At 46.9% G+C, this 15,096-nt stretch overlaps 1 protein-coding gene across 1 annotated transcript in view; it reads left to right on the top strand.

Moving 5' to 3' along the window:
- The window catches only part of RHPN1 (rhophilin Rho GTPase binding protein 1), a 51,908-nt gene extending 47,302 nt beyond the window's left edge, over positions 1-4,606 (top strand). The window contains exons 13-15 of the mRNA XM_070941948.1: positions 301-447; positions 2,281-2,439; positions 4,224-4,606. Coding sequence (XP_070798049.1) covers positions 301-447; positions 2,281-2,439; positions 4,224-4,424 — 507 coding nt within the window. The 3' untranslated portion in view covers positions 4,425-4,606. The remainder of the gene's footprint in view (positions 1-300; positions 448-2,280; positions 2,440-4,223) is intronic.
- The last annotated feature ends 10,490 nt before the right edge of the window (positions 4,607-15,096 follow it).

The raw sequence follows: 15,096 nt of genomic DNA, 5'->3' as shown, positions 1-15,096 counted from the left end.
CAAGCTCAGAGAACTCCAAGGACCCTATCTGTCATTGTCCTCCCTCTCCCTCTCCCTCCTCTTCCTCTCCACAAGCAACGCTCCCTTCTAGCACTGATGATGTTACCTAATTGGATCATGAAATGTCGCTAGAAAACCACTAAGCTCAGAGATCGCCAAGGATCCACAATTCAGCCCTGAGCTACAAATATTTCCTTCTGTTGACCAGTGTAACGTATGAACAACTTCAGAATGCCTCCGCGACCCAGCCCCATCTCTCCCTGTCTTCTAGTGCATGATCTGTTTTTCCCCCACCACCAGGGACCCCTCTCCGTTTTCTCTGCCAAGAATAAGTGGCACCCCACACGGACGGTGCACTTGGTCCGCGGAGCAAACGGCTTTGGATTCACCCTGCGAGGCGATTCTCCGGTCCTGGTCGCTGGGATCATCGCTGGTGGGTGTGCGGCGGTGAGTTGCCCATCCTGTAACAAGCAAGCTGGGATCCAGGGTTGCTTTGGAAATCTTACAGGGGTTCCCAGTTTCAGAGGGGCTGTTAGATCTGCCAGCACTTGGTTCCATTTGTTGAGGAAGGTATAGTTTTATTAGAAGTCAATTACATTGCAGTAATGCATAGCCGGAACTAAGAATCGTTCGCCCAAATCCCTAAATTCAACTTCTTCCTTCCTTTTATTTTATTTATTTATTTATTTATTTTATTTCAAATTTATATACCGCACCTTCTCCCAAGGGACTCAGGGCGGTGTACAGCCAGATAAAAAGATACAATGCAAACATTAAGAACAATTAAAAGGATATATATTAATTTGGCCCCAGTTTAAAATGACAAACCAATTAAAAATTAAAAAATTAAATATATGTTAAGCCATAATTGTCTCCCATCGCTGATCCCTCCACGACCAATCAGATTCAAAGCAAGATGTTTTCAGAACGATGACTTCAAGTTGGTATGCAGCTGCCTTCTTCTCCCAGCCGGGTGACTTTGAAGCAGCATCTCGGGCAGATACAGCAGTTACTTTCGCTTTCCCCCAAGCATTCCCCTTTCCATCCACACACACATACACACAGTTCAGGCAGACAGTCACCGCATGGTAGCAAAACACACAAAACGAATGTAAGATAGCAACTACAGGGGCAGTCTTGGGTCAGGATGGAAATCCGATGCTGGGAGAAATTCAGTAGAAGCTCAAGAACCCATAACGATGTTGATAAACATTCCAGTTGGTTCTTGGCCAGTTAGTTTAGTTTTCAGCCAATAAGCGCCGTATCCGTGCATCTACAAAGCGGGTCATTCCGCGTTCCTCTTAAGAACTTCGGCGCCTGGGAGAACAGATAGATGGAACCTGAATCCCTGGACACAAAAACAAGGACTTCATCGCCCAAGTCACAAAGAAGGGGGTGACCTCGGCCACCGTATGGAACTTCAAAGGGAGCGTATGCAAAATTAATGGCCGAGAAGAATAGTCTTATCAGCAGCTATGAACCATGAGAGGTAAATTAATCTGCATGACCCAGCGGTCATGCTGTGTGGCCAGAAGACCAGCTGCCAGATGGCAAACAACAGGAAAAGTTTTTGTTTTGATGGAGCTATTTTGGTGGTGTGTTTCCAACCTCCTACCTCATTTTCCGTGCCCCCCTCCTACGGCGTGTTCATCTTGCATCCCTCTTTCCTGGCTGACCTCCCCAAGGTTTTTTTTTTATTATTTATTATGGATTAACAGAGTTGGAAGGGACCTTGTAGGTCATCTAGTCCAACCCCCACCCCCACCCAAGCAGGAGACGTTACACCATTTTTGAGAGATGGCAGTCGAGTCTCTTAAAAGCTTCCAGGGATGAAGCTCCCACAACTTCTGAAGGCAACTTCTGTTCCATGGGTTGTTCTCCCTGTCAGGAAATTCTTCCTTATTTCTAGGTTGAATCTCTCCTTGGTCAGTTTCTATCCATTATTCCTTGTTTGGCTTTTGGGTGCTTTGGAAAATAGCTTGACCCCCTTCCTCCTCTCTGTGGCAGTCCCTCAAATATTGGAAGACTTGCTATCCTGCCTCCCCTGGTCCTTCTCTTCACTAGACTTAGCCATGCCCAGTTCCTGCAACCGTTCATCGAATGTTTTAGCCTCCAGTCCCCTCATCATCCTGGTTGCTCTTCTCTGCACTCTTTCTAGAGTCTCAACATCTTTTTTTATAGTGTGGTGATAGTGTGGTATGTTTTAGTCTCCCTTCCCACCCTTTCCCAGCCTCTCCCCTCCCATCTAAACCAACTCCAGCAAATTATATACCTCGACAGGAAGCCGGTCTGAAGGAAGGGGACTACATTGTCTCCATCAATGGCCAAGACTGCAGGTGGTCGAAACACGCAGATGTGGTGCAGCTGTTGAAGGTGGCCGGAGAGGAGGGGGTGAAAGTGGGCGTTATCACTCTGCTGCCCCCAGAAGGACAGAGTGCGGTAAGCCGAGGAGGATGGGGCCAGGGATGGTGGATGATGGAGTAGGGTGGAACCCAACTGTTCTGGGACCCGGGGGTCTCCAAGAGAGGGTTTGCAATCTTTTACATCTAGTTATAATGGACATATAACCGTTTTTCACACTTAATGACCATTGCAGCATCCTGGTCACGTGATCAAAATTTGGTTGCTTGGCAACTAGTTCGTAGTTATGACGGTCGCAGTGTCCCCGGATCACGTGATCCCCTTTTGTGACCTCCTGACAAGCGAAGTCCATGGAAAAGCCAGTTTCGCTTAACAACCCGGTCGCTAATTTAACCGCTGCAGTGATTAACTAAACGGCAGCAAAGAAGGTTGTAAAAGAGCCTTGGTAGTACAGGGGTTTAAGGCACCCTGTTATTAAGCTTATTAAGACCAGCTGCCTGCAATTACTGCAGGGTTCGAATCTCGCCAAGGCTCAAGGTTGACTCAGCCTTCCATCCTTTCTAAGGTAGGTGAAATGAGGACCCAGTTTGTGGGGGCAATAAGCTGACTTTGTATAAATATACAAAAGGATGAAGGCTATTGCTGAGCACGTTGTAAGCCGCCCTGAGTCTTCGGAGAAGGGCGGCATATAAATCAAATTAAAAAAAAAAAAAAATGAGGACAAAACTCAACTTAACAAAAGTCTCACTTAGCCGCATCAATTTGGGTCTCCATGGTGGGCATAAGTCGAGGACTACTGATATAACCTATTTGTGAGCGTTCCAAGTAATGCACCCATTGAAAGCAGAATCCCGTGGCAGGTAGATTCCTCAAAGAACAGTTTATTGGATACTTCATATTGGCACAGCTGGTGAAAACCGACTCTGAGAGTTCCCACGGCTTTCACCCAATTAAAAAGTGAAAGTTCCCCCTTCCCCCCAAGTCATCAGTCACATTGCCCAATAGAGCCGGTTACTTTTTTTTTTTTTTTTTAATTTGATTTATATGCTGCCCTTCTCCGAAGACTCAGGGCGGCTTACAATGTGCTCAGCAACCAACCAATATTTGGTTACTCTGCTCCTCCTCTCCCCCAGCCGCCTGTTGGAATGTCCTTGGTTCCCACAGAAAAACATTTTCTTTTGACAATAAAACCCCAGTCTATTTCCCCCACTCCCTGTCCCTCCTTCTTCTTCCTTGTGGCAACCCTGAAGCCTCCAAGATGAACCTCAGCCAGGTTTGCTTCAGAGTTGACAGTCGGGCCCCCTTAACTGACGAGGAGCTCCTGAAAATAAGAAACTACATAGAGGTTCATCAGTGTTTAAATTAACAACCTCTTCCTCCCCCTTGAGGTCCCTTTGGTTTTTGAGGATATTTCTCGTGGAACTGTTTAACCAACCTGTGTACCTTTACATCCCAGCTCTTTACCCATGTAGCTTCAGAGAGTGGCTACCCCAGGGGTCGGCAACCTTAAACACTCAAAGAGCCACAAAGGTCATAACCGGAAGCCCCCCGCTCAATTCTGGAGCCGACCGGAAGTCCGGTTCCCCCACTCCTAGCACAGCGTCCTTTTTCCTCTACCTGTCCTAACCAAAAGCCCTATCAATTGTGGAGCCGACCGGCGACAGGGAGCCTCAGCAAAGGGATGAAAGAGCCACATACGGCTCCAGAGCCACGGGTTGCTGACTCTTAGGCTACTCCTTCCGTTGTACTAGGTATTGCAATCTCCCCTCGTACAATCTGATATCTATGATTCTCTTTATTTTGTAATGCCTTCAGGGTTGACACTATTCTTGAGCATCTGGCCCTTCCTTTTTTTTCTCCAGAAAGCGGACAAGAAGCCGACAGCCGCAACCTCCGGAGCGGGAGCTGCGCTGAAAAGCAACAAAGAGAACAGCCGCAAGACCCCCCTGCCGAGCAAGGCTTCCGGGGGTCTCCTCGCCTGGGGACGGAAGAGCAAACGCAGCAAAAGCTGCAGCTCCGTAACCCTCCCCTTCACCATGGGGGATAACAAACCGGCCCACTGAGCCTGCCCAGTTCCAACATCCCCCTGGACCTGGAGAAGAGGCGATGGATGTCCGTCACGCAGATGTTTTTGGACCTCTTCAAACGAGACTCATTTTGGGAAAGTGGACCAGAGTTGTATCACCTTGCTTCTGGGGGTGGGTGGGGTGGGGTGGGGTGGGGTGAAATGTGCCTTGGGAGAAAAATTAATTCTGCACCACTAAACTTCCTGATGACTTAAGACGAAGCTCTGTCATTATGGGATATCTGCCTCTTTAAAACCTGTTCTGCCCCCAACCACACGCACACACACCAACAGACATTCAAGAGTTAAAGACCAAACCAGCCGGCAAAATCCTTTTCCTTAAGATAACGGAACTTGGCAACAACCTAGTGGCTGCCTGCCAAGAGTTTATTATTTACGAAGAGGAGAGATAACTTCTCCCCACTTCTGATACATCAAAAGAAACAGCTCAATAATTACGGAGTTAATCAAGTCCAGAGATAATCCAGCTAAGTCTTATAGCAAAAGTCTGGCAATGCAGAATGGCGTGGAAGCTTTCAGCTTTGTTCGTCACAAGGTTTGACTGGCCACCACGCTCTCTTTTATACCCTGTGGGGTGTGGTCCAGTGACTCAGCCTAATCTTGGGCACGCCTTTTCTTCTGTTGCGCACGCTTATCTCTGCGACGCTGGCGTGGATCCAGCCAAGACTCATTACCCTCATCACTGTCCATCTGTGGCTGCGTGGACGTGCTTGGCCCCAGTCCTATCTCTTGCCCTGTGGCGGACACCGAAGGCATTGCCAGAGAGGAGGGTCCTGGAGAGGGAGGCCTTGCCAACTCCTCTTCTTCACTCTCGGAGTCCTCTCCTGTCGATGACACAGGCTCAGGTAACGGAGCCACAACACAACCAGACATTGGAGACCCAGTTGTGCGCATCTTGCCCTGTTGGGGAATATTTTTCTGGAAGTATCAGACTGGATTGTTGGAAGTTAGGATGGATGGACATTGAAACCGAGCCTCGAAGGAGGACTTCAAATCTTGCTGATATCAGTGGACCAGAAGAATTTGGGGAAGGCCCTCTGCAACGGCTTGAACCATTCCTTGTGGAGGAATGGCTGGGATTCACCAAGGCCCATCTTGCCAAGGTGGGGGTGGGGGTGGGGTGGGCCTGTCCTTGGGAAGAACAGTGCAGCTATCCTCAGCCCATCATCGAAAAAAGGGGGAGGGGTGCAGCTCTTGGGGTGGGAGGGAGACAGATGCTAAAAGGGCTTTGGGAGAATATCTGTAGGAGGAACCCAAAGGTGCTCTTTCAGGAAGCAATTGGACTGTCTGAATTTTCCTTGAAGACATTTCACTTCTCATCCAAGAAGCTCCCAGTGACCGGTAAGATCCCACAGAGGTGGTCTCCTCCAGATCCCGTCAGCTAAACAATGCCAGCTGGCGGGCCCGCAGAGGAGGGCCTTCTCTGTGGCTGCCCCAGCTCTCTGGAACCAGTTATCTCCTGAGGTCTGGACCATCCCCACCCTATTGGCCTTCCGAAAAGCGGTGAAGACCTGGCTCTTCCAGCAGGCCTGGGGCCGTTGATCTCGCTTTGCGATCTGACGAGATCCGGCCATGAATGGTGTGAATGGGTTTTAATGTTTTTAATTTTTAAGTGTTTTTATAGTGATTTTTTGAGTGTATTGTGAGCCGCCTTGGGTCTTCGGAGAGGGGCGGCATATAAATTGAATGAATGAATAAATAAATAATCAATCAATCTTCTTCAGCTCTGACCGAATGGTGGGGAATAGAAGGATTTATACTCCTTGCAGACAGCTGGTCATTTGCATGCTTTTAGAGAGTCGTTGAGGCCACTTGGAGGTTTACCTGTGTCCTTGGGGTCACCTGAGTGGTGCAAATGGGTGTGGCCTTTTTGGAACAGTTGAAAGGACTGTGTTGTAGACTGTGGATAGGTGGTGTTGTATCCCTCCCCCTCTGTTGAGGGAGGGCTGTTCAGTATGGACATAGATGGCCTCTTGGACCCCTCTTTCAAATCAGGTGACCCTGAGGACACAGGTAAACCTCCAAGAGGCCTCAACAACTCACTAAAAGGATGCAAATGACCAGCTGTCTGCAAGGAGTATCAATCCTTCCATTCCCCGCCATCCAGTCAGAGCTGAAGAAGCTTCTTGAATGAGAAGCGGAACATCTTCAAAGAAAAACCAGAAAGTCCAGTCGCCTTTTGAAAAAGCACCTTTGGGACAACCATGACCTGGAGGACTGAGAACCTCCATAGATACCTGCAGGAGGAAAGGACTCGCCCAGCTGCATCTGAAAGAGGAGACTTGCAAGAAAACAGTTGGCTTGGTATAGTTGGCCAACCGTTGCTCAACAGGAGAGGATTTCACGGGTGGAGGTGAGAGTTGGGCACAAACACCAAGCTTTCCATGTCGGGCTTAAGATGATATGTGAAGGACCATCCTAGGAGAAGGATAGAATTGGGAAGATCGAAACATTAAGGACAACATTCTCGGTAGATGTTGCCACTTCTCTTAACGATCAATCTTTTATCAAGGATTGAGGGGAATAAATTATATTGCCTCTTTTTCAGGGTCATTTAGGTTGAGCATTTCCAACACTCTAGAGCAGTGTTTCTCAACCTTGGTAGCTTGAAGATGGGTGGACTTCAACTCCCAGAATCCCCCCAGCCAGCAGCGCTGGCTGGGGGATTCTGGGAGTTGAAGTCCACCCATCTTCAAGCTTCCAAGGTTGAGAAACACTGCTCTAGAAGGTTTCATATTCGTGCTAAACCCTACTTCGTTGATTACATATGCGGCTTGTTTGTAACCTTCCTCCAACCAGATGTTGACCAGAATAACAGCTGGAAGGGACCTTGGAGGTCTTCTAGTCCAGCCCCTTGCTCAAGCAGGAGATTCTATAACCGTGATGGCGAACCTATGGCACGCGTGCCACAGGTGGCACGCAACACCTTCTCTGTGGACACGCAAGCCGTCGCCCCAGTTAAGCTCCGCTGCGCATACGAACGTGCCTCCCACCAGCCAGCTGGTCATCTGGTCGCATGTGTGAGGGTGGGCCGCTTGCGGGGAGGCCGCATATGCATGGGAGTGGGCCGTTGCAGGGGCTGTGAGGGGGCGGGACACATGCGCGGGGTCCACACACACGTTGCATTTTGGGGGTTCAGGTTCGGTCTTGAAAAGGTTCGCCATCATAGTCCGATAACATTATGGACAAATGGTTGTTCAATCTCTTCTTTAAACCTTCAGTGATGGAGCACCCAGAATCCATCCCATTTCTGTTGATGGTCTACAGAAGAAAGTCCCTGCAGGACAGATGGTGGGAAGATTCCGTTCTAGAACCTGATAAGAGCCGCTGGCCATGGATTTTCTTCCCAACTTGGCACCGACTGCTTTCTTCTGGGGTCACTTAGAAGCTCCCCTTGGGATGGTCCAATGGTTGCAGGAAATCGATTACCGGAACTGCAAGAATCTATCTGGCCTAACATGCTGGACAGGATGGTGGTTGGAAGACTGGTGATGTGGGACAATACACCTGGATGCATTTTGAGACTGGGGACACCAGGTCTCGCTCTGGTGCTGGAGTGTCCTCATCTACTTGGAAGCTGGTGGTCAGGGTGACTGCCCTGAAGCTTCAAAACACGAGTGATTGTGATGGTCACCATGGTGGGAGCCCTGTGTCTACCCCTCAGGCCATCTTCACTAGAGAGTCAAAAAAACCAGGTTCTTTGGCCAAGCAGTGATAAGGCTGTAACAGAAAGACTCCTAAATCCATCTGCCACGGTCATGGCTCATGGGTATATCTAGTTTGATGAAAAGAAGGACTAGGAGTGACATGTTAGCAGTGTTCCAGTATCTGAGGGGCTGCCACAAAAAGAGGTGGTCAAGCTAGTCTCCAAAGTACCTGAAGGGAGGATAAGAAGCAAATGGACGGAAACTAATCAAGGAGAGAAGCAACCTGGAAATGAGAAACCTCCTAACAATGAGAACAATTAACCAGAGGAACAGCTTGCCTTCAGAAGTTGTGAATGCTCCAACACTGGAAGTATCAAAATCACATGAAGTATTGGTACTGCTTTATAATGCCTTGGTAAAACCGCACCTGGAATTCTACATCCAGTTTTGGTCGCCATAATGTGAAAAAGATGTCGGAGACTCTAGAAAGAGTGCAGAGAAGAGCAGCAAAGAGGATTAGGGGACTGGAGGCTAAAACATACGATGAATGGTTGCAGGAACTGGGCATGTCTAGTTTAATAAAAAGGAGGACTAGGATTGACATGATAGAAGTGTTCCAATATCTCAGGGGCTGCCCCAAAGAAGAGGAAGTCAAGCTATTCTCCAAAGCACCTGAAGGCAAGACGAAGCAATGGGTGGAAACTAACCAAGGAGACAAGCAACCTAGAACTAAGGAGAAATTTCCTGACAGTGAGAGCAATTAACCAGTGGGAACAACTTTCCTCCAGAAGTTGTGAATGCTCCAACACTGGAAGTTTTTAAGAAGAGATTGGACAACTGTTTGTCTGAAACGGTACAGGGTTTCCTGTCTGAGCAGAGGGTTGGACTAGAAGACCTCCGAGGTCCCTTCCAACTCTTCGTTATTCTGCTTTCTGTTTTTGTGGCTTCCCCAACCAGGTGAGTTAACGGAAAGGCTGCCGTTAAGATTCCGCAGGGTCCTTCCAACTTGACGTTTGAGAAGATTCTTCTGGTGACCAGAAGCCATCAGCCGTGTGGTGTTTGAAGACCAGTTTCTGTGCTTTTCTGCATTTTATTTAACAGTCACAGTGCTGGTTGGACTCGAGGCTCGACTTTAGAAGTCGCTTCCAGTGCCGGATGTTAGTCTTGGAAAATGTTCTATAGCAATTAAAAACAAGTGTGCCTCAAGTGTACGCCATGTCTCTCTCTTGACACGCGTCATGCCAGCCGTGTGCAGCAGCAGCCAAGAAAGCTAATACCATCCTAGGCTGCATCAACAGAGGGATGGAATCAAGATCACGTGAAGTGTTAATACCACTTTATAAGGCCTTGGTGAGGCCACACTTGGAATCCTGCATCCAGTTTTGGTCACCACGATGTAAAAAAGATGTTGAGACTCTGGAAAGAGTGCAGAGAAGAGCAACAAAGAGGATGAGGGGACTGGAGGCTAAAACATATGAAGAACAGTTGCAGGAACTGGGCATGGCTGGTCTAGTGAAGAGAAGGACCAGGGGAGACAGGAGAGCATCTTCCAATATTTGAGGGGCTGCCACAGAGAGGAGGAAGGGGGTCAACCTATTCTCCAAAGCACCTGAAGGCCAGACAAGGAATAATGGATGGAAACTGAACAAGGAGAGATTCAACCTAGAACCAAGGAGGAATTTCCTGATAGTGAGGACAATCAACCAGTGGAACAACTTGCCACCACAAGTTGTGGGTGCTCGAAAACTGGAGGCTAAAACATATGAAGAACAGTTGCTGGAATTGGGTATGCCTAGTATAATGAAGAGAAGGATTTAGGGTGACATGATATCAGTGTTCCAATATTTGAGGGGCTGCCACAAAAGAAGAGGGGGGGGGTCAGCCTATTCTCCAAAGCACCTGAAGGCAGGACAAGGAGCAATGGGGGGAAAACTTATCAAAGAGAGAAGCAACCTAGAACCAAGGAGGAATTTCCTGTTAGTGATGACAATTAATCAGTGGAACGACTTGCCTCCAGAAGTTGTGAGTGCTCCAACACTGGAAGTTTTTAAGAAGAGATTGGACAACTATTTGTCTGAAATGGTATACACTGTACCATTTGTGGGGAGGTTGTAAGCGTGAAAACTGGTCATAAGTCACTTCAGTGCCTGTAGCTTCGGTCACTAAGCAAGTGGTTGTAAGTCGAGGACTACCTCTACAGCTATTGATGGTTATAGAATAGAATAGAATTCTTTATTGGCCAAGTGGGGTTGGACACCCAAGGAATTTATCTTCCTCCTCCTTTGCTATTTTTTTCCCCCCTGCACATATATTGCAATGTAACTGGGAAAACAAGAGGAATTCAGCTAAATGAAGTGAAGGAAAGAATAAACAGCATGTGAAGTTTTGGGCTGCTATTGTTCAGCCCAAAGACTGATTCAACTAGTTTCAGCTCATATTTTCCTGGTTTGTGCCAGGCATCGTTTTTACAGTATATAATCCATTTCTCATTAAAGGGGTGATTGCAACATGCCTTCTCTTTCAATGGAAAGCTAGACAGACTGCCAAGTTTAAATGTCTTGGGAATCCCAAAGGTGATTTTTTTTTTCCCAAGAGGCCACTGGATTTTCTTGTTTTTTCTTTTGAAGACGTTTCGCTTCTTCTCCAAGAAGCTTCTTCAGCTCTGATTGGATGGTGGGGAATGGAAGGATTGATACTCCTTGCAGACAGCTGGTCCTTTGCATCCTTTTAGAGGGTCGTTGAAGCACTTGGAGGTTTATCTGTGTCCTCAGGGTCACCTGAGTGGTGCAAATAGTTCCTGTAGTCTGCAATTTTTCTTCCCCTCTGGAAAAGAGCCTTGGTGGTGCAGCGGACTAAAGTGCTGTTAAAGTAGCACTTAGCTGCCAGCTGCCTGAAATTACTGCAAGTTTGAGTCTCACCAGGCTCAAGGTTGACTCAGCCTTCCATCCTTCTGAGGTAGGTAAAATGAGGACCCGGATTGTGGGGGCAATAAGCTGACTTTGTATAAAAAAGAACACAGTTTAGGGGGGCCCGAAAGCCCTACTAAGCAGGTATATACAAAAGGTATGAAGGCTATTGCTTAAAAGCATTGTAAGCCGCCCTGAATCTCCGGAGAAGGACGGCATATAAATCGAACCAATAAATAAATAAAATCCCTACAAACTTTTAGCTATACAATTTGGGATGAAGATCCTTGGAATGGTGTGGGAGTAGGAATTGATTTCCAGAGGAAAAATTGCAGACTACAGGAACCAGGAGCACAACTCAGGTGACCCTGGGGCAGTGGTGAAATGTAAAATTTGTTGCTACCGGTTCGGTGGGCGTGGCTTGGTGGGGCGTGTCATCTGAATGGGTGGGCGGGGCCAACTTTTTTTTTTTTTTTTTTTTTACTTTTTCAAAGCATTTTTTACCTACCGGTTTGGGCGAATAGGTAGTAAAAAATGCTTTTAAAAAATAAATAAAAAAAAGATTCCGACAATAAGATCATAATTATCATTTGTAAAGGAGTCAGAAGAACACATTAGAGTCAGTATAGCAGCCAGCCTTATTTTGACTTTTGGTCTTGATTGCAAGGAAAGCTGAGAATTTAGTTTCTCAGAGATGCCGAAGGAAGCTTCATCTGTGAATTTTCATCCCAAACTCTTTTAGTAACGACGATTATTTCAAACATTTCAGGGTGATATCTGAGGAGAAATCTCCCAACATCTCATCTTCATTTATGAATACAGTAAAGGGATTTTTTTCCCCTTTCTTTTTAATCGCTGGCTCTTTTTTCCCCCCTTTCCTGTTTTCCTTTCGATTTGGCTTTTATTCTGTGGAAAAATTCTTCACAAACATCAATTAAAAAAGGGGGAAAAACTGAACCGTGTTTTTTTTCCACCTGCTTTGTATGGCTGATAACACTCGACTTATAACTGTAATTGAGGCCGGAACTACTGTCATAAATCATTGCGGTCATTAAGCAGCTCACCACGTGTGACTGGACCTGATTTTACCACATTGTTTGGAAGCATGAAATAAATTCAGCCGTCATTAAGTAAATCCATTTTACCCAATGGCCGGAGTTTTTTGCCATAAATTGAAAGCAAACACTGGAAACTGGCAAAAAAACATCAAAAATCACATTCACAAGACCGAGATGCTGCATATCATCCTAAAGGTGAGTGGACGGCCGAACACACAAAATGGTGATCACCCAAAAGGTGCTTTGCAAAAGAACAAATGGACTTTCTTGGATTTTTTTTCCTTAAAGACATTTTGCTTCTCATCCAAGGAGCTTCTTCAGTTCTTCTTCAATTTACCTTAGTAAGGCCACACCTGGAATCCTGCATCCACTACATTAAAAAAAAAAAGATTTTTGAGATTTTGGAAAAAGTGCAGAGAAGAGCAACTAAGGTGATTAAAGGACCGGAGACTAAAACGTACAAAATGGGTATTCTCTAGTGTAGAGAAAAGGAGGAGGTGGGGGGGCATGATATCAGTATTCCAGGTTTTGAAGGGCTGTTACACAAAGAAGAGAGGGTCAACCTGTTCTCCAAAGCACTTAAAAACAGGACAAGAAATGATGGAAACTAATCAAGGAGTGAAGCAATCTGGGGAAACTTCCTAACAGTGAGAACAATTAACCTGTGGAACTACTTGCCTCCAGAAGTTGTGGGTATTTCATCACTGGAGGTTTTTAAGAAAAGACTGGACAGTCACTTGTATAGGGTCTCCTGTTTGAGCAGGAGTGAGTCTCCTGCTTGGACTCAGGGGTGAAATGCTCCGAAGCCTGCTACTGGTTCACTGTGCGGGCTCATGCGTGGTACCCACCAAATGCCCACTTTGCATGCATGCGCATCACATGCGTTACCGCGCAGCGCTGAAAAAGGAGGCTTAAGAAGCCTTTTCTAAGGTAAGTAGAACAGCGAGGGGGGGAGGGAAACAGCTGTGCCGCGTGATGTAGATTTGCTAGAAAGCAGGATTTCCTGCTTTCTAGCAAATATAAATCGCGTGGCACAGCTGATCATCGGAAATACCAGTTCGTCTGAATCGGTAGCATTTCTTTACTACCGGTTCGGGCGAACTGGTCTGAAACAGTAGCATTTCACCCCTGGTTGGACTAGAAGACTTCCAAGGTCCCTTCCAGCTTTTTCTGATTGAGAAGTGAAATGTCTTCAAGGAAAAGTCCAGTTGCCTTTTGAAAAGCACCTTTGGGACAATCATGATCTGGATGATTTGAGAATCTCCATAGGTCACCATGTGGGGTGTGTACGTGTGTGTGCGCGCGCATGACCACGCCACCTCCAACACCAAGACTAGGGGGGCTCTTTTATTCCTGGCTACGCAGTGTTTTGTGGTTATTCCCACAGAAGTTACGAAGCAGGAATCGCACCCTTGTCTCGGTCGTAGAAGGAAAAGGCTGGAATGACGTTGCTATTGGTAGATTTGAGGGGGACGAACAGATTGAGCCTCGATTCACACAAGTCTGCCGTATGAGAAGTTGACCTGATAGAACAGGGGTGGGCTATTAATTTTCTCAAGATTTCAATAAAGGCAGGCACAGCTACGCCCCTCTGTATTAATGATTCACCTGTGGAGGTGCTTAGCATCATCACGTTTCTGGGTGTGCAGCTAACAAGTAGGCTGGCTTGGCCTCTCAACAGCAAGACCCTGGTGAAGCAGGCACAGCAGCGCTGGATTTTCTACGTCACATGAGAAAAGTACCTCTTCCTTTCCCTATCCTTACCACTTCCAACATAGGGGCAATCGAGAGCATCCTGTCGTAGGGCATTACTGTCTGGTTTGGAAGCATTACTGCTTCCTATCACCTAGATATCACTATCACCTAGATAGTGCAAATGGGTGTGAACCTTCTTGGAACTGCTGAAAGGATTGTGTTGTATAGGTGATGTCGTATCCCTCCCCCTCTGTTGAGAGAAGGCTGTTCAATTTTGACATCGATGGCCTCCTTGACCCCTCTTTCAAACCAGCGGCCTTCTCTGTCCAGATTGTGGACTTTGCTGTCTTGAAAAGAGTGACCTTTGTCTTTCAAACGCAGGCAGACTGCTGAATCTTGTCCTGATGGGTTTGTTCTCCTACGTTGTGCCATGAGTTTAGGAAGTGGTTGTTTTGTTTCTCCAATTCACAGATTTGCAAATGTCTCACTGCTTTGTGCTGCATATATAACATTGCTTGAATATGCGTGGACTTCAACTCCTGGAACTCCCCAGCCAAAATTCTGGGAGCGGAAGTCCACACATTTTCAAGTTGCTAAGGTTGAGACATGCTCAGTCTCTTAACGCAGGGTAAGGGACATAAAGGGCTTGGTGGACTTCCTTAGCCATTTTCCTAGCATCACACAATGGCGGGAAGACCCATCACCAACCCCTTGCCTTAACATAGGGTAGGGAGGGACCAGACAAAACAATTGGAGGTAGGTGTTGAGAACATGAGGTTGTCTCATGTTGCTAGCTGAGGGGTTCCAGAATTGCTCTGCACCGATCTGCTGTTGATTGGCCTATTTCTAAGAATGGGTCCAGCACTCTTGTGGGCATCCGCTACACTGTTTTTTCAAGTAGACCAATCGATGCTTTTGCTTCCAAGACCTCCAAGATCCCTTCCAACTCTTGTTATTCTGTTAATGAGCTGGAAATAGCAATAGCAATAGCATTTAGACTTATATACTGCTTCACAGTGCTTTTCCAGCCCTCTAAGTGGTTTACAGAGTCAGCATTATTGCCTTCAAGAACCTGGATCTTCATTTTACCGACCTCGGAAGGACGGAAGGCTGAGTCAACCTTGAACCTGGTGAGATTCGAACTGCCAAATTGCAGTCAGCTGGCAGTCAGCAGAAGTAGCCTGCAGTACTGCACTCTAACCACTGCGCCACCATGACTCAGGGAGAGCGTGTTGTGGACCGTTCAACCATCTAAACATCAAAATCTCACCAACTGTGGTAGCCCACCAATGCATTATTTCTCGGAAAGAAGGCCAGACTTCTTAGGAGACAAGACTCTGCGT

Source organism: Pituophis catenifer, unplaced genomic scaffold (assembly GCF_029215685.1).
Source record: "Pituophis catenifer annectens isolate HBS135680 unplaced genomic scaffold, rPitCat1.0.hap2 SCAF_3, whole genome shotgun sequence".
Taxonomy (NCBI): domain Eukaryota; kingdom Metazoa; phylum Chordata; class Lepidosauria; order Squamata; family Colubridae; genus Pituophis; species Pituophis catenifer.
This window is presented reverse-complemented; position numbering and strand designations above follow the sequence as displayed.